Below are 19,237 nucleotides of genomic sequence, written 5' to 3'. Positions count from 1 at the left end.
AAAAAAAGAAAAAAAAATTATATATATGTATATATATATATATATATATATATATTTTTTTTTTAATCTAACCCTCTCCTATGCATCCTATGCATCTTCCCCCCACTCTCTCTCTATTTATGTATATATACAGTATATGTACACATTTAATCAGACACATATGTGTGCATATATAGATGTGTAAATATTATTAAATCTTATTTTGTTTGTTTAACTTCACAGAAAAAGTGACCAAATACTGTGATGAATGGGGAAAATGGGTTCAGATGGGATCCACTTGCCGGCCAGTCTCGAAGGACTTATTAAAAGTGATTATTTTTCTATAATCTTAAATTGTTTTGTTACTTGTTTTGGTCGGGTGTTCGGTGAGAGAAATGTAGCATGTTATCTCCGACTTTTTTTTTTTTTTTTTTTAACAATTGATGTTTTTTAATTGGTAAAGTCATATTGTATATAATCTGTAAAGTAATTACAATACATCTATTGTGTTTAATAAAAAAAAAGACAAGTCCAAGTATATATTTGAATATATATGTATATCTGTATATATTCAAATATATATACAGATATATATATCTGTATATATATACAAATATATGTATATATATACAGCCATATATACAAATATGTATATATATACATATGAATAAATATATATAAAAAAATATATATATATACCCATGTACTGTATAAAATAATATGATTTTGCTCTTCTCCATAACAGGTAGAACAGCCCGTCTCAGAAGTTGACTTGGAAAATGGCCGCGATTTGAAAGAGATTATCCTGAGGAACAAAAAGAAGTGCTTTGACAAAATGAAGGAAGACAAACCATATAACAAATCAGGTTATACCGGCATGAAACCAATGACACTGTAGCTCTCCAGAAAAAGGTCAATTATGCTCGGCAAAAACTTTTATAAATGGAGTCATTTACATATTTTAGGGCTATACTGCAGTCGAATGTGGGATGGCTGGTTTTGTTGGGACGACACCCCGGCAGAAACGTTAGCCACACAAAACTGCCCTGATTACATCTCCGACTTTGACCCTGCAGGTAAGGTGCGAGAGGTTTAATGAAGAAGAAAATCACCTCCTCTTCCTTCGACTGTTTGAAGATGGGAGTTGTTAACGCCAATTTCCTCCTCAGATAGGGCAACCAAGTACTGTGGAACAGATGGGAACTGGTTTCCTCACCCGGAGATGGGCAGGTCATGGACCAACTATACCCTCTGTGTGACCACCGACGAGAAGATGTCAATGGTACCGTATGCTTTCTGCAAGTTGATTGGTCAACCGATGCGCATGCAAGTTTTCTAGAAAGAAGACCTCATGACCTTAAGCGCAGGAAGAAGCGGTAGATAATGGATGGATGGATTTATTATTGTCAAAAACTGATTGATGGTCTCATTTAAGAATGCAAGTCATTGATGAGCTTTTTTATCTAATTTTTTTATTTTGCCACCACTTTTGGAAAATAGAGAATGTAGACCAAATGAATGATTTCGATCCACTTTTGCGTGGACACCATCATTTTCTGGAAAACAACTTGTAACATTGACAGATGATGCTTTGCTGTTACGATGTTCTCGGGTAAATCTTCACCTTACGCGCAAAGTTGAGCAAATGTAGACCTTGATAAGTGCTTGCGTGGACCTGAAAGTTACATTTCAGTCAGTAAGTAAGGTATGAGGGAATTCTTGCCTCGACACAAGACAGCGCTACGTATTTTACTCGAGGTGGATGGAATTTTACAGATGGTCAACCTTACCTGTGATTACATGACACGCATGTTAACTCATCTAAACATGTTAGCTGCCAGTGCTTTGACTGCCTCTTGGACAATGGAAGGAAACTTTGGAATTGTCCGCAACTGAGTTTAATGTACACTAGAAACTTATGTATTTAATTTGTTCTTTGACTCCGTTTCGCGAAGAGAAATGTTCACATCAATTCGCCTCAATTATTTCTATTAATCAATGTAAATATACTTGATCCATTCTCCAATCCCCAAAACATAACAGTACAGTTTTTTTATTTGATTTATTTGTTGCAAAAAATTTGGACACCCGGACAATAGGAAAATAGGACAATAACGTCATGATGTAGAATGAATTAATTTATGCTTATTTTGTAGTCAGGATCACAGGGGTCTGCAGCCTATCCCAATGGTCATTGGACGAGAGGGAGGGTTCAAGCTAGACTGATCGCCATTCACTCGCTCATTCACACTTCTAGGAAATATAGGGTCTCCAATGAACCATTTGCATGTTTTTGGGGTGTTGGAGGAAACCGGAGAATCCAGAGAATCTTCCTCCTGTGAGGCTGAAAAGCGCTGACCGCTGGTTGTAGGTTCCATCCCCGGCTACTCCTTTCCGCTTTTCATCGCGTCTTTGGGCAAAACTCACCCTGAAGTACGATCCTGTTAGGATGAGCTCGGGGAACCGGATGGCAACTCTGCTTCCAATCAGTGTGTAAATGTATGCGTGAGCGGGTGGATATGAGATCCAGCGTTTTGAAATTGCACGGTGATAGAAGCGTCATACAAGTGAGGGGAGAGAAAGCGATGTGGTTGCTAAACAGGTTATGAAACACCGCTAACCGTGGAGATAATAAATGTTCTTCCTCTTGACTTCAGGGTGTTTGGATTTTATTATTTCTCTACACTTTTAGGGGGAAAAAAAACAACAAAACAAGCAAACAATTAACTTCCAATAATTCCTTATGGAACTGACAGGGCATGATTGATAAAATTAATCAGGCGAACGTTATTTTTCTCATTCATTTCAGATTTTTCCCGGAAATTATTAAAGGTTTATTTTTTTATTTTTTTTGTTTATTTTTTTTTTATTCATTATTTTTTTCGCAGTCCACTTTAAAATGAACGAGGAACCTACCGTGAATAAATATATTATATATGTATTTATTTTATTCAGGTTTGACTGACTGGTTATATTAAACTGAGATTTGCCATCATTGTCGCTCAAGTGCTGCACTGATGGGATATTAGACATTATTGCATATATATATTCATGGATGACATTTTAAAAACTTAAATATCAAAATGAACAAAAGCAACGGTGAGAATGTTGTTTAAGCTATGATGTGTTAATGTCGACCATTCCCAAAAACAAAGTCCAAAATGACTGTCTAGTTGAAGCCATCCATCATACAAGCCTTACAGTACTGCACCTATGAAGGGATGAAAAATCATATTTTTGTGGGAGTTACCATAATTTTGTATTGTTTATCAAGCTGTGGGCCGGCACAGTAAGAAATTCCCTGGTTCTATTCCAACTAGGGGCCGTTCTGTGTGGAGTTTTCATGCCTGCTTGGATTTCTGTCATGGTCCAAAAACATACAGGTTTATTGAAGACCCTATATTGCCCAAATGCGTGAACGAGAAAATGACTTGTTATATGTTTTATGTCACCTCTGGAGGGGAATGATTGTAAGCCTCTATAGGACTGGTTCATCTCTATACCAGAGGTTTGGCGGCAATGAAAGAATAGAGTTGTTTGAAATTATAAATATTTTATTTTCATTTGTTTATTTTCATTCCTCTTAGGGGCTAATTTCTGCACTTGACTCAGTCATAGGCTTTTTCCGTGCATCAGTAAGTCGTTGGGCTAACAGGTACTGACAATGCTAACGCCCTGCCAAAATGTCCCGCAAACAAATGTCCGAAGAGAGCTTATTTGAAAAGGGAGCCAACGATGAGACCCCAAAAAGGTCTCAGAGAAGCACCAAAAAGTACCAGAAAACCAAGAGTCTTGCTTAAACTCGTGGTTCATCGCAAGAGGTGATGCTAATATTCTGCACTATGGCGAGGCGATATTAGCTGCAAATATCCTAATGTCAAACTGCTGAGGTCATACTGTGCATATATCTGCGTTTGTGCCTCCGTGCTCAACTGCACGTCCTTGATTATTCATGCCGTTGCACGTTTTATTCAAATACTTGGCTGAACAGAGGGCGAGCGGCCACCTGTCAGGGGACTCTGAGGAACAGCTTGCCGATCAGGCCACAGTGAGTCCCGTGGTGAACATAGAGGAACAGGAACTTGTGAGAAGGAAAATCCTCGACAACCAATACAAGTGCTTTGAGAAGATGAATCGAGATCCACCTCATAACAAGTCAGGTGATAACAATAGCCCGTCAATAGCCCGTCTCTTCCAAGGCACGTGTAAATCATAGCTTTTTTTGTTTTTTTTTCGTCAGGGCTTCACTGCAATCGGAACTGGGACGGCTGGTTGTGCTGGGATGACACTCCGGCGGGAACCTACACCTCCCAAAACTGTCCCAATTACTTTGTCGATTTCGATCCAACTGGTAAGCAGCAGCACTAGAAATTTAAGGAATATTGATCAATATATATTTGAAGAAATTGTTGGGTAATTTGTGGTTATTTCTTCCAGAAAAGGCAACTAAGTACTGTGGGGACGACGGGCAATGGTTTCGCCACCCAGACACCAACAGGACATGGTCCAACTACACGCTCTGCAATGAAAACACAAAAGCAAAGCTGAAGGTAGGCTCTAAATGTATGTCCTCCCCATCAATTTTTTTTTTTTTCCTTGGAACAATAAATGTAGTTTTTGGAGAGATTTTCACAAATTTTTCTGTCATTGATGATGACCTTCTTCAGGTTTTATCTGAAAGGTCAGCAAGGGGTGTGCTACTTGTTTATCCCCTTGGAATGTATTGACTATTGTTATGGATTCTGCTTCTTGAAATACCGCAGGCTATTATTTGAGTAGAATTAAGCTTCTGTGTATCAAGTGATTCTTAACATACTTCATCTTTGTACTTTTTCAACTCAAATTCATTTTCTAGTTTTCGCTTGAGGCAGTACTATTTGATTTCTCAACATCCCCCCCCCCCATGATACTAACCAATGACTTAGCAGCTAGTCAAGAGTTGATAGCCAATGGGCTAAGCCCGTTTCTGAAACAACCACCCAAAACTTTCGCAATCAAGTGATCTTCTACCATTTATGTCACGAGCAATCGCAAGTGCATCGTCACATCGGGTTGTGGTTCCTCCCTTCTGCATACCAAAGTGTCCTTGGGCAAGACACTGAAGACTCCCAAAGTTGTGCCCGATGGTCCTGTTAGCAACAGCGCCGGTCTGCCGCCATCGGTGTGCGAGTGTGTTTGAGACCATTTACCGTTCTCGTAGCAATTACGACAGGATTTTCAATCATTTCTTTACAATTTAAACCCCGCCAGGACACCGGACAGTCGCTTGTGCATGGACCGAGTACTCTGATGCAAGCTTGGAGATGCTCCAAAGGCAATCAAGTGCAGTGAGGAATGTAAACAACCACTGCGCATGTATGGTCCCAAACACCGGCAAGCTAGCTCCTCTTGGCCACTTTTTAACTGGAACATGCGGCATTGTAAATAAAAAAAAAATCATTACCAGTGGTTGTAGTCCAAATCTAGTTTTATGGTCAAATCAAAACATTAGCTTTGGAAAATTATATTTCATCAAGCTCCGAACTGAACTGAAAGCAAGGCTAGTAAAGATTTAGATTTACCTGTAAAACACTTGATACCATCGCTGTCTGTACGAATTATCCCCCAAAATATGTGTGAATCATAAATGAATTGTTAAATACCAATTTTGGAGGTTTTTCGATCAATGATTGGGTCTCAGTATTGTAATAGAAAATTCTTGATTCTTTTTCCAGTCAGCGTACATATTGTTTTACATGGCACTCGTGGGTCACGCGTTATCCATCGTCTCCCTGCTTGTTTCATTGGGCATCTTCTTCTACTTCAGGTAAGCGATACACCGCTTATATTTCTTTTAAGATCTCGACAATGCGAGATGTAACCCTGCGGAAAGCGCTTAACATTCAGAAATGTCTCTTCTGCGGCGGCGAGCTCTTCACTCCGAATCTGTCCGTACCGACGCAAGAAACTTTCAGAAGTCCCATACGCTTTCCTCGAAGACATCAGATTTATATATATTTTTTAATTCGTTTATAATTTTTAATGCCTCTCTGGGGGAATTCTTCACCCCTAAATTCTATCAATATATATTTTAATATTTTCCACCGGTTGTCAGTGACTTTTTTTTTTTTTTTTAGGTGGCACTACTGTGACATTAATAATTGACATGCTTTACTGAGTGCAGCTTATACACCAGGTTGTGCACACTTCATTTCATGCTAACCGAGCTATCTTGCGCATCGCAATTTTTTTTCACGGATGATCAAGACTCAGAGGCTGTAAAAAAAAAAAAAAAAAAATTCAAATTTTAAAATCGCACACCAGACACCACCGTTTAGCAACAGCCATTTTATTACCGCGTATCAATGGTAAATGAAATAATGTGATATGATGTAAAAGAATTTGTCTGGATGAGTGTGTTATAGGCAGGTTTGACTGCTTTGCTGTCTCCTAGCCACCTAGCTTCACCGTGGGACATTTGACCCCGGTTGTAAAATCGCCAGAAAGGCGCTCTTCGCACAGCCATTAATCTAGCGGTAGTGGTTACTGCAACTGCGTGATCATGAATCTCACAGCTTACCGAAAAAGACACAATAAAACAGGATTTAAATAAAGTGACAGTTTTTATCCTAGCTTCTTTTTTATTCTATTTTTTTCCCCCCAGCACTTACCATCTTTGCAGATAAATCACTTAAACTATTAGAGGTCAGTGCTATATTATAAACACCAGATGTGAGGCTCACAGAGGTATGCGGTGATGGTCTGTTATTTACTACATCATCACTGTCAGGGCTCCTAGTTCTGAAAATACTCCCAGTTGCTTTGGAATTTAAAAAAAAAATAAAAAAAAATGGCAGATTGTGGATTACATTGGATTTTAATCTGGCAGCGTTAGAATATTTAATTTAAAAAAAAAAAATCTCTGTATATAACCTAAACAAAACTCACCTCGTCTCCTCTTATAGCTGAAGCTGTTTGCTTTACTGTCAGACTCTGGATGAAAGACGTTGTTAGCTTGAGGAGGTGTTGGATTATTTTTATTTTTAAGCATCTCGATGGGTTTCACGACCTGCCGGAGATGAACATTTTCAATAAAAGGTATGTCAGCTAAAGTCCTGGCGGACTTATTTATAGGAAGGGCTACATGTAGCGTAGCAATGATCCTTCTTATCTGATGTGAGTTTGATCGCTGCTATGGAATTAAAAGAAAATAATTTCCAGCCATTGACAACAATAAAGCAAATGGATATAAATTACTTGTAAGGATTTTTATGGTGATAGCCATTTTGCCTTTTGACTGTCAAGCATTTCATTATCCAATTAATTCCATTTGGCCGGACAAGGTAATAAGGAAGCAAATCCTCGAGGGGCGTCATGCATTATTTAACAGCCTTTCTGGCCTTTTCACAAAAGCGCAGTTTAAGATAATTAGTCTGATTTGAAATTAAGAAAAAAAAAATTGTAGCAATAATCTGATGGCATATAAAAGAACCCATGTTGAAGAATGGGTTGTCAAAACATCATATCTGCATTGGTCATCCGAGTCATTATCTGTCTGGTTTACTTCCTGGAAATGTGTCCCGTTTCCCATTTTAGTCGCGACATTGCAGATCGTGTCTCATGAATTATGTTGACGGTGGCATCTGTCCTAACTCAGGAGCCTGAGCTGCCAAAGGATCACACTCCACAAGAACCTCTTCTGCTCTTACGTGCTGAATTCTGCCCTCACCATCATATATCTTGTCGCCGTGGTCAACAATCCCAAAATTGTCAGCAGAAACCCGGTGAGTTCAACCTCTAAACGGGGAAAGTTGGCGGTTTCCCTGGTTGCCGTTTGCCTCCCGTTAGCGCCGGCGCCGAAGGGCTAATGTAATGAATAAAAGCACTTTATATTAACATTTACCATTTATTGCTTCATTTCGATCGTCTGAAGGTGTCCGATTTTCGAGATATATTTAGAGGTCACATTTATGCGCTCTGATTTGTGCTGATGTCTCACTAGATAAATAGATCTATTTTTTTTTCATCCCTCAGCTGTTCTGTAGACAACTGAAATGTTTTATAGGCATTCTTTGTGTCTCAGAGTTCTGCTCAGGCAGAGACGATAAATCTTTTCTCATAGGAATGCCTCACTTTCGGGATCAGCCATAAATCCGCGTGTCGTTATTTAAGGTCTTTTCCCTCCCTGATGAATAGTCGCCTCTTCTTGAAAAGAAAAACAGTTTTTCCCATCCTAAAAAATGATCTTTCTTTTTAAATTCATGAAAACACTCCCAAACTCCTGAGTTTGTTTGATTTTAAATCTCCTGTCATTATTATTATTATTGTTATTATTGTTGTGATTATTTTTTAAAATGAAATACGTGCAAGTGGTAGTCGGATTTGGCTCCGAAGCGCGCAAGATTCCATCAGGCCGGCCAGCCGGGATTCGGCTGGAGAATCTCCAGCTCATTTCGAGACTCTTTTTCCAACGAGCGTTCGTCTTACCTCTCTTTGTCTCGAGCGTCGACAGAATTAGCCGGGATCGCGGGGTTCCCCTAGACCAGGTCCGGCCAACGGGCGGCTCTTTCCCGGTTTTGCGATCGTAAAGTATAAAGTGTGTAATCTGAGCTTTTGGTAAAAATAATATTGCGCAAATGCTGCATAAAAGATTGGATTTTGTCTCAAAATATGGAAGGTTTAACAGCAAAAAGTCAGCATCCAGAAGCATCAGATATCAGCAAGTATTTTTTTCAATAAATAAGTAATAATAAAGCTTTTTTTTTTTTTTTTTTTTTTTAAGAATCATTGGTGGGACAGAGCTATTTATCAGAAAAAGTTATTTCAAGTTATTCTTTAAAAATGTGGCCTTAGCCGGGCTCACTTACTGAGCATTTTAAACATTTCCACAGCAGGACACGGGATTCTGCGAAGATGGCGGCGGAGGCTTTTTTTTTATCCACATTGGAAACAAGCTTATTCAACCGTTGCTTTCTTTCACTGTCGGGGGGGTCCTGAAGTGAGGGAGAAGGTTAAAAACATCGTGACTGGAACGGCAGATGAACCAGCGTTATCCTCATTGCGAAACGGTTTTGTAAGTGGATAAACCTCAATTATGGAAGAATTTAAATGTGTTGTAAACAGTAGAAGAGAATGACTGATGTGTGTTTTTGAGTAATGCCTTATAGTGAAGACACGGTTTCATAATCTCAGATGAATCTCGTGGATTAAAAAAAAACAAAAAAACATGTGTTACAGGAGTTTGGATTAGACGATAATAAAACTCGTCTGGCAGTCATTAATCGTAGCATGTGGTATAAATAAAGCAAAGGCGGCTCCGGGTTGTGTTTCAAACATATGTTCAAATGTCACCAGTAAAGTTAAGACAGAAATCACATTCAGTTTTCCTGCACCTGTGAATCCAAAGTAGGGCAGAAAAGGGGAAGAATAATCTTTAAAAAAAAAAAAAAACAGGTTACTTTGTGAGATGTTTTTATATCCAAGCTCCGTTATGCGACGGAAACAATCCTGGAGACAATCCCGACCGTCATTGGCCAAGTACGGCCTGGACGCTTAGCCCATCAATAGGAGGGGTCAGGTAGAAAAGTGTGCAGTCGTTATGGAAACCGGAGAGAACCCACATGTGGAGACTGAAAATATTACCCTTCCACTTCGAAGGTCGAACCTCCTTTCCGCGACTCCCTTCCTCCGCGGTCGGTGTTTGACAGTCCGTCAAATTAGATACTCCCGTTTGGCAGCCTGCAGGGCGTTCAGGACCCTGCAGGAGCTACTCAGCGTCTGAGGGTGAGAAATGTCATAGCACAGCTAGTTTTTTTTGCCGGTTCAAAATCACAGCTCTTGCTCGGAGATGTCGTGGGAGCTAAACCTCGGTTGCCCAATGGTAGCTGGGCGTCCCGGTGGATAAGGAACGAATAATAACAACAAACCGCTTAAAATATCCAACGATGCACGATCAGTGTGACGCCGGAGGGGCAGCCCAGTATTTGGAAATATGGCAACTTTCTTGCTAACATCACAATTTCGAAGCCTAGTATTCAGTCTCTAGGAATTACACCTACTTTTACTTACATGCCATTTAAAGTGTCTGCCATCAGATATAAAACAATGATACTGAAATAAAATATGGGGAGAGTCACATATGAGTCAGATACCATAGAAGAGCAAAAAAGCCTCCCTAAAAACAAACCCATTTTCAAGTTGCCATCAGTTCAAGCCACAGTCATTTCATCCATTAGCATTAAACCCTCAGGACTGATGATACATCTTTGCACCGAATGATAATGTGCATTTTCTCAAATATACCACATAGATTTCAACCGGGACGATATTGAGTAAATAGCCTTTGAGCTAAAGTACAGATTCCTCGAGGCCATCGCTCACATAGGTATTTTAAGTCCATAAAGATGACCCTGAATCCCTGCAGGCAGCTAATATTCATCCAAAGAGGTTGTCCATCTCTTCAAATCCATCACCAAAGTATATTTTAGTGAGGACGTGTGTGAGATGCACTTTCAGCGTAGACCATCCTTTTGTTGTCTGACCAAAAGTGAGTCTTACAGACACAGAAATCAAAGCTGGTGTCTCTGAATTTCAGCATCTGCAGAGCATACAAGTCAGGCATGATGGTTTGTCATTAGGACAAAGTTTACACACACTCTTGCTGTCTTTAAATGGTTTCATCAAAGCAGGAAACTGATCCAACCCCTCTCCGCAGGTCGGATGCAAGGTGCTGCATTTCTTCCACATGTACATGCTGGGCTGTAATTATTTCTGGATGCTTTGTGAAGGAATCTACCTGCACACGCTGATCGTGGTTGCGGTGTTTGCTGAGGAGCAGCACCTTCACTGGTACTACCTCTTGGGCTGGGGTGAGTCTGGTCCGCATTGGACCCAAAAGCCACTTCCTGGGATGTTTCCTGGTTCTGCTTGCAAGCGCATTCGGTTTCGAAGCTCCACAAAATGATCGAGACTTCTTTATTAAGGCCTCTCGTCGTTTGGTGCCATCATTGCTGATGACACCGGACGCCTTGTCTACTTCATGTTTATCTGGCGATGTAAGAAGACCACTCGTTTGCGTCTTGTACGCCAACGGCCTCATTCAGATCAGAAAATGGACCGATTTATATTCAGTTGAAAAGTAAAAATCTAATTTAGATTGACTTGGTCGAGGAAACTAACAACTAACTCTATCTTAGTTGATCTACTTCTCTCCCGCTAAATGCAGCTGAAGTCGCACCAGAACTCGCTAATGCCATTATAAGTACAAAATCTATAAAGGACATTTGAGAAGAAGACAGCTGGTAAACTCTAATTGCTGCAGATGCTACAAATGGATTTCAGTCCTTTCATTCTCTACCTCATCTGTTTTATTCTTATTTTTATTTTCCTCTCCTCTCCCCTAGGATTTCCTCTAGTGCCTGCATCCATTCATGCCGTGGCAAGAAAAACCTTCTTCGACGATAAGTGAGTACCATTCCCGAAACATACGTAAGTAAAGAGAATGCGTTTATGTATGTGCTGACCAAAGTGAGAACACGCAGGATCACACGCCTACGCGAGTTGGACTGCGGACACAAGTGTCAGATGTGTTTTTTTTTTTTTTTTTTTGTTTTTTCTCCTGTAGCTGTTGGATGAGTGTGGAAACCCATTTGCTGTATGCGGTTCACGGGCCAATAGTCGCAGCTTTGCTCGTAAGTCTACGATTCAGATGCGACATAACACGATGTAGTCACGTGCATTGTTTAAGAGAAAGAAAGCAAACAATTATATTGGTTAATTTGCATTAAATTTGCTTGTTTTCTCTTCTTGAGGACGTTTCAACTCTCAACCAGGGGGTCCTTCGGTTCTTATAGTTGGGAGTTTGGGCATCGGTCTAAGTTGGCTGGGTTCCCCTAATGCTGAAAAGTTTAATTGTGTTATTATGTAATGTGTGCGTCAGTTGGTTAGCTTTTGGAACAAAGGTACGTATTTGGGGGACACGCTTTAGCTTGAACCCAAAAAAGTATTTGTAAGGCTAATGTGCAGATTGTGTAAAACAAAAGGGGTCCATTAGATCTCTTGGGCTGAGGTGTGGGCGGTTGTCGCCGGAGCCCGGTTTGGATTGTTGACCTCTCCGGTTGGGTTGCATGGTGCAGACAGATCTACAGGAATGTGTGTGTGTGTGTGTGTGTCTGCACCCGGGCTCTTTAGTTTCTAATGCCAGCGCTTCCTGCCCGAGACCTCAGCCAAAGAGAACTAATGGACTTCTTTTGTTTAACATAATCTACACATTAGCCGCAAAACTGCCTGTTCACATTCCAGCTCAGGTGAGTCCCCTGGATTCGTACTTTTGTTCCTAAAACAACACAACGCTCACCCATTTGCCGCACATCAAGCACTCATTGCATAACGAACCCTTTCAACCTGGACCGATGCCTAACTCCAACACCAGCAGTTATAAATAAACTCCCCTCGGTCTGTTTTCGAACAGAAGAAGCCTCTGGAATGAGAAGAGGAGCGTCTTTGAGGAGAAAAACTTACCTTCTAACTAGATGCGACAACGATTGACCTGGACCTGGAGAACCTTCACGGACGAGAATGATGTTTATTTTTTTTAAATGTTCTTCCTTGCAGGTCAACCTCTTCTTCTTGCTCAATATTATAAGAGTGTTGGTAACCAAGCTGCGAGACACGCACCGGGCAGAATCCAACATGTACATGAAGGCTGTGAGAGCAACCCTGATCCTCGTGCCACTCCTGGGGATACAGTTTGTCGTTTTCCCCTGGAGGCCGGAGAACCGACTGGCCGGGGAGGTGTTCGAGTACATCATGCACATACTCACGCACTACCAGGTGAGCAGAAGGCTGGGCATCTCATAAGACCATTTGATTTTTTTTTTTTTTTTTTGCCAAATTTATAATCAAAATGTCAACTCTCATTTTTGCCAGGGTTTACTGGTTGCGACTATATTCTGCTTCTTCAATGGAGAGGTGAGCGATTTTTTTTTTTTTTTTTTACATGTCAGCATACTATTTTTGGTGCATAATGACTAAAAAAACCTTTCAGGACCACTTTAAGGAGACTGGCCCCTCAAGAGGATCAAGTTTTGCTCCCCTCTGTGCCAGAATAATGGCAAAGGTTTAGCAACACGATCGCCCTTTATAAAGGTCAACCTGTCCATGCTTTGTGAGCTGTTCAGTCACGTTTTTGACATTCAGAATTAGACATCCAAGTATATTTTGGGGCCAAAAAAAGAAATATTCCCTGTATGTTGTTTTTCCGGTCAGATCTCTGAAATTGTACATATGTGCTTGATAAGCGTACAAAGAGACCATCCATGACAGACAAAAGTTTTTTTTTTCAACTTTGAAGAAACCCAAATAGTCATCTATTTCTTACAAATTATAAAGCAGCGGTTATGTTGTGAGGGTCACACAAAGTGAAGAGTGAAACACAGTTTATAAAAGCCGGCGTGTTTTTCCAACTGGATTCCTTTTAAGTCGTGTTCTCCGAGTCTTTCTTCAAAAGTCGATGGTGGCTGCTTTGAATTTCTTCACTCTTGTAAACAAATGGGCTGGATCGCTGCTAAACTCTTGGGTTGATGGCATTGCTGAGGCCTTTTTAGAGCTTCAAGTTTTCAAGACACTATAAACACAATACATGTTACTTTTAGCTAATCATTGGTACCGACCAAGTCAACTCGGATTTAATGTATCACCTGGACCGCACTCATATTATTTACAGAAACCCAACATTGTCCAATGAACACTGGCTTTTACCGTGAAGAAACCCCAAAGGAAATCAAAATGGTGAGATGTCGCAGTAGATCAAGCCATGCCCCCTGTGAACCTGTGAGATCAGAGAGGCCAAGCACTCAAGAGGGGGTATGAAGTTGCAATCAGGCATTGATGACATGAGTGGACGGCTTGCCCTAATTACAAACATTTGGTGAGGGCTTAAGAGCTGTGGCTGTTGCCTCGCTGGTCATTCGGTCTCTTTCTGTGTCCCGCGCCGTCCCTTACCATTCGGTCCTTTCCCTTCCTTCTGTCAGTGTACGTCACCACCTCCCATCTGGCTACCTTGGCCACCCGTCCCAACCAGGCTTCCCTTGTCATGGTGTACCCTTGTTGGTGTAGGCCAGCACCTTCCACTCGCTTGCTCGTATCCCGACCGGGCTTCCCTTGGTCGAACGCCTAGCCTAGCAGCGTCCCTGTTCCCGTTGCAGCGTCCTTCCACCTGGCCTCCGGTTCCTCATATCTGTTCCTTCCCCAGCTGCCAATCACTGCATGCCTGTTCATGTACATACTGTATTTTCACGACCATAAGGCGCACCGTACTAAAAGGCGCAGTCTCAGTTATGTGTACCATTATTGTATTTAACACACACATAAGGCGCGCCTGATTATAGGGCGCGCGTTTTATATACAATCCACGCCCACACTTCCCCCTTTAACGTTCTCATGGTATCCTCTACTACGTCTGCCTTACAACAACAACACACACACACAAGCATACAAGTGTGCGTATTTAAAAGTAGAGCGGGAGCTAAACTGAGTTTGGTATTCACATTTTTTAACCGGTAATCGTCATCAATCAAAACCCATCGAAGTCCTCATCCTCTGTTTCTGATTTGAACAGCTGCGCTAAATCTCCATCAAACATGCCAGGTTCACTTTTTTCACTGTCAGAAAATGATGCCGGCTTTTGCGAAAGATCGAACCACAGTTCCAGCAGACACGTTAGCCCAAGCCTCTGCAATCCATTCGCAAATTGTTGCGTAACTCGCCCGGCGCCGCCTTCCACCCTTAGTAAAACCGTGGTCTCCAAGAAGACTTTTCGTACCCCGTTGTACGTATCGCTACCGTGCTGGTTCCCTTCTTCTCCACAGTGTAACTCACCGGGATGTCGAAAGTGAGCGGCACCTCGTCCATGTTTGTGATGTGGCTGGGCTGGACGTGTTTGTCGGCGATGTTTTCAGGGTTGCTAAAACAACGATGTTCTGCAAAACGCACATACCCGTTCTTTTATATACAATCAACGCTAACAATTCCCCCTTTAATGTTCTCATGGTGTTCTCTACTATGTCTGCCTTACAACAACAACAACATACACAAGGCGCACTGCACTATAGGGCGCGCCGCACATTTTGAAGAAAATCCAAGACTTTTATGTGAAATATGATATACATATATATATCTATATATCTATATATATAGATATATATATATACAAGAAAGAAAATGAAAAAAAAACATATATATCTATATATATGGTTTTTTTCATTTTTTTTTAAATGCCATTTTTTTAATAATTTTTTAATTTTTTTTTTATTTTTTACTTTTTTTTTTAATTTGTTAAATTTAAATTTTTTTAAATAAATACTTATCACATTCTCTGTATATATATATATACATACAGAGAATGCGATAAATATTTATTATATATGTATATATATATATGTATTATACATGCACACACTTTTTATATAATATAGTTGTTGCACACTAGCACCTCTACTCCAAATACTAGCAATACAAAATAATAATATTAATTGTAATGGTGAAAATAATAGCAATAACCGTATTATATGCTGAAACATTCTTTTCTGAAAGAAGGTCAGGTACCAGGTCAAACAGCCAGGATATGAAAATGTGTCATTACAAAACATAAACAGTTCGCGGAATAGAAACAGCGTGAGTGAGCACTCATACGTCTTCGGGTCAAGCCACATTTCCGGGTGATGCGGGGTGACCTAACACATTTACTGTCGCCGGGAAATGAGATAGTTTGTCCGCTTCGCCCACATAATGATCAATTCAGCCGTCTTAATCAGGTCATGGGCTGCCGGGGCCGCGCTCTATTCTTTTGTTTCTTTATTTTAAGGCCAAATGGTACAACCTGTGTTGTTTTGTCAATAGGCTCATTGTGAGGAGGAATTAGTGAGACAGTTTTCATGCTGTATTTGTGATATCAAGCAAGACATTGTAAAAGTAAGTTACAGGTCCTGCCTGTTTCCAGAGTTTTTTTTTGGCTCATTATGACAATTAGTGTCATAATTTATATCATTAGACCATTGTGTATTCATGCACCCTAATTAATTACGGCGGAATTAGTCTGTTGTGGAAAGCGTTTCTGAAATATACACTGCTGGTGCCCTGACAAAACTTGTTTCTGTTTATAGGATTTTAACAGTTGAGCCTTGCAGGGTCTGTCTGCTCCTCAACCGTTCAGTCGTGAAAATACAAATGGCAGAGCACAAAGCGGCAACTTTGACGAAGAGAAAACCCTGGTCGTCGACAGTTTAAAAAGAATTTATACTTTTCAATATCTATACACTTCCGTATTTGTATTTCACTTTTTATGAATAATTAATTAGACTAATTCTACTTCTATTATTATGTAATTATAAACACTAAAAATCCAATACTACATTATATTATTCAATACTATACTATAGTACACTATGCTTAACAATAATAATTATGTCTTTATGAATAATAATGAATAATAATAATAAATTGACACTAATTCCCTATTGTACCATACTGCAATTTTAAACAAAAAAAAAAATCAAATTTTGTATTATACTGTATTACAAAAGATAGCACTGAAATACATTACACTATACTTTCTTGAACATTTTTTGAATTTTTTTTCTCTGAATAATAATTTCCCTCAAATGAGCAACATCATTACAAATACAATTACTATACTATACTATACTATACTATACTATACTATACTATACTATACCATACAACACCTTGGAAAATGATATATTTCCCCCCAAATATATTTTTATGAAATGTTTTACATTGTGTTGACATTGTAGAAATATATCGTTGCAAAAGTAAGAATCAGTTCAGTCATACAACTTCAGGTGACATATCTGATTACCCTTGTTTGGGAAAATACATCATTAAACACAGGAATCTTTTGATATGTTCGATATTGACGGGATGGATGTACGCTACGGAAATTAAGAAGCATGCATCATGCAGGTTCAGTAAGCGGTTGTTCGAAATGAACTGAGATGCAGAAATGAAAGCGTCGGACCCTGCGCTCAAACTTTTACAAAATACTTTGTTAACAAGGCCTTTCTTCGATGTCAAGGTGCAGGCGGCTCTAAAGAGGCAGTGGATGCAGTACAAGACCCAGTGGGGACAGAGGCGGAAGGACCACTGCTCAATGCGCTCCACGTCCTACACGGCCACCTCCATCACAGAAGTTCACGCTTACATGTACCACCACGAGTGCAACAGCGAACACTTAAACGGACGCCACACGGAAGACTCTGAACTTGTGGCGCTGAAATCAGGAGAGACGTATGCTTGAGACGCGCAGTAGCCGCGCGCCCCAAGGTTAAAAGTAACTTGTTTGGCCTCGGGGGCAATTATACGGGTTTGGAAACGATCGATCGGCAACAAGGCTGCTACTTCTAGTACCTTACACTGACGTTGTAGCCACTGCCTTAGAACATGTAGCAAATGAGAGGACGATACAGGTTGCTCTAAAGCTGCTCAACTGTGAAAGCGCTAACGCCGATAAGAAGGCGAGGGGACTCAAGTAACTGTACCGGGGACTATCGGGTGTTGGTTCCTCTGCACGGTCGTGATGGCGGCGACGGAATGAGACGTTGATGATCACAAAGATAAGGCAGAAGAACCAATCTCTCCTCAACTCACCCGCGCCAAACGGTACCGTACCTCGGTCGTAACTATGGAGCTGCGCAGGCGTCGCGCACGATAAACCAGCATCACAAAAAAAAAAAAAAAAAAAAAAACATGATCTGCATTTAAAGCTCTGGAATCCTGTACATACAAAGGTATTTAAATTATATTCAATTTCTTTTTGTTTCCTATCCATGTTTTTTTTCTTTTTTATTCCGTTTAGTGTATGTTGCACGCGTATTCCGCCGCCAAGCACTCACATCGGCTTCCTTGTTTTTGCGCTTTTGGTCTCACAAGGAAGTCAATGCACAAAATAAATAACTGAAAAAAAAAAACGTCAGAACGGCCACCTATTTCTTTTTTTTTTTTTTTTTTGACTGTGTTTACAATTGTAGCAATGCATCTGGCAAAAAAAAGGCGTCTCATGGAAACTGTACTGTTCATCTCATTCAGTGTCACTCGACGATGCGCTCGTGAGGCCATGACTCCATCCCCTGTTCGTGTCGATACAAAGTCGTGAATTGTCTCCTCAGTCAACAAGAACAAATACCTGCTGCCCCATTCTCAATATTTTCTTGTTACATATGATATGTTTCAGTGGGACATTTCAAGGTACATTTCATGGAATTCTCATTATGTTTAAAATGGGGATTTGGATAGGATGAGGTTCACGCTGAGTCATATTTTTGATATAAGAATTTAAGAAAGATTTTTGGATAATGCTCGTGTAAATACATGTGAACTCACTCCATGTTTCTGCTCTGTGACATATTCCGACAGCTGTTGTCATCACATTCCCATCTTTTGTCGTGAATGGTGTTTCTCCCCCTCCACTTGGAATGATGCTATCTGAAAGATGATTAAAATGTATTTTGTAAAACTCAAATCAGATGTTGCTGTTTTCCAGAATATCTAAGTAACACAATTATGGAGATGTGAGTAACCAAAATTGGGACTTTTCAAGAAAATGAATCGCAACCCCAAATTAGTTAATTTATTCATGCATTTACAGTTGGGCAAATAAGTATTAAGTCAGCCACTAATTGTGCAAGATCTCCTCCTTAAAAAGATGATAGAGACCTGTAATTTTCATCATAGTAAACTTCAATTACGAGACAGAATGCAAAAAAAAAAAAACAACCTAGAAAATCACATTATCTGATTTTTAAAAAAATTCTTTGCAAATTATGCTGGAAAATAAGTATTTGGTCACCCTACAACTACACAAGATTCCTGGCTCTCACAGTCCTGTAACGTCTTTTGTAAGAAGCACCTCAGTCCTCCACACAGTACCTGAATTAATGGCACCTGTTTGAACTGGTTATCAGTATAAAAGACACCTGTCCACTACCTCAAACAGTCATCCTCCAAACTCCACTATGGCCGAGACCAAGGAACTGTAAAAGGACACCAGAGACAAAATTGTAGACCTGCACCAGGCTGGGAAGACCGAGTCTGCAATGGGTAAGCAGCTTGGTGTGAAGAAATAAACAGTGGGAGCAATTATCAGAAAAAGGAAGACATACCAACTCACTGATAATCTCCCTCGATCTTTGGCTCCATGCAAGATCTCACCCCGCGGGGTCAAAATGATCACAAGAATATAGGAGAGCTAGTGAATGACCTGCAG

The 19,237-nt window shown here is 40.2% G+C and overlaps 1 protein-coding gene across 5 annotated transcripts in view; it reads left to right on the top strand.

Moving 5' to 3' along the window:
- Nucleotides 1-18,493, top strand: part of calcr (calcitonin receptor) — a 47,944-nt gene extending 29,451 nt beyond the window's left edge. For 4 of the 5 annotated variants that reach the window (XM_086171423.1, XM_086171420.1, XM_086171421.1 and 1 more), the window contains 15 exons: nt 223-308; nt 725-845; nt 945-1,055; nt 1,149-1,261; nt 3,971-4,139; nt 4,220-4,330; nt 4,417-4,529; nt 5,694-5,785; nt 7,616-7,742; nt 10,673-10,826; nt 11,361-11,421; nt 11,582-11,648; nt 12,571-12,789; nt 12,886-12,927; nt 17,051-18,493. In XM_086171423.1, coding sequence (XP_086027549.1) covers nt 223-308; nt 725-845; nt 945-1,055; nt 1,149-1,261; nt 3,971-4,139; nt 4,220-4,330; nt 4,417-4,529; nt 5,694-5,785; nt 7,616-7,742; nt 10,673-10,826; nt 11,361-11,421; nt 11,582-11,648; nt 12,571-12,789; nt 12,886-12,927; nt 17,051-17,272 — 1,808 coding nt within the window. In that variant the 3' untranslated portion in view covers nt 17,273-18,493. The remainder of the gene's footprint in view (nt 1-222; nt 309-724; nt 846-944; nt 1,056-1,148; nt 1,262-3,970; nt 4,140-4,219; nt 4,331-4,416; nt 4,530-5,693; nt 5,786-7,615; nt 7,743-10,672; nt 10,827-11,360; nt 11,422-11,581; nt 11,649-12,570; nt 12,790-12,885; nt 12,928-17,050) is intronic. The other variant, XM_086171422.1, reaches the window with a different exon arrangement.
- Nucleotides 18,494-19,237: the final 744 nt, after the last annotated feature.

This window comes from Fistularia commersonii, chromosome 24, assembly GCF_037954325.1.
Source record: "Fistularia commersonii isolate RoL2024-O1a breed Wild chromosome 24, RoL_Fcom_v1.0, whole genome shotgun sequence".
NCBI classification, from domain to species: Eukaryota; Metazoa; Chordata; class Actinopteri; order Syngnathiformes; family Fistulariidae; genus Fistularia; species Fistularia commersonii.
Note: the sequence above shows the minus strand (reverse complement) of the source record. Positions and strands in the feature narration are given on the sequence as shown.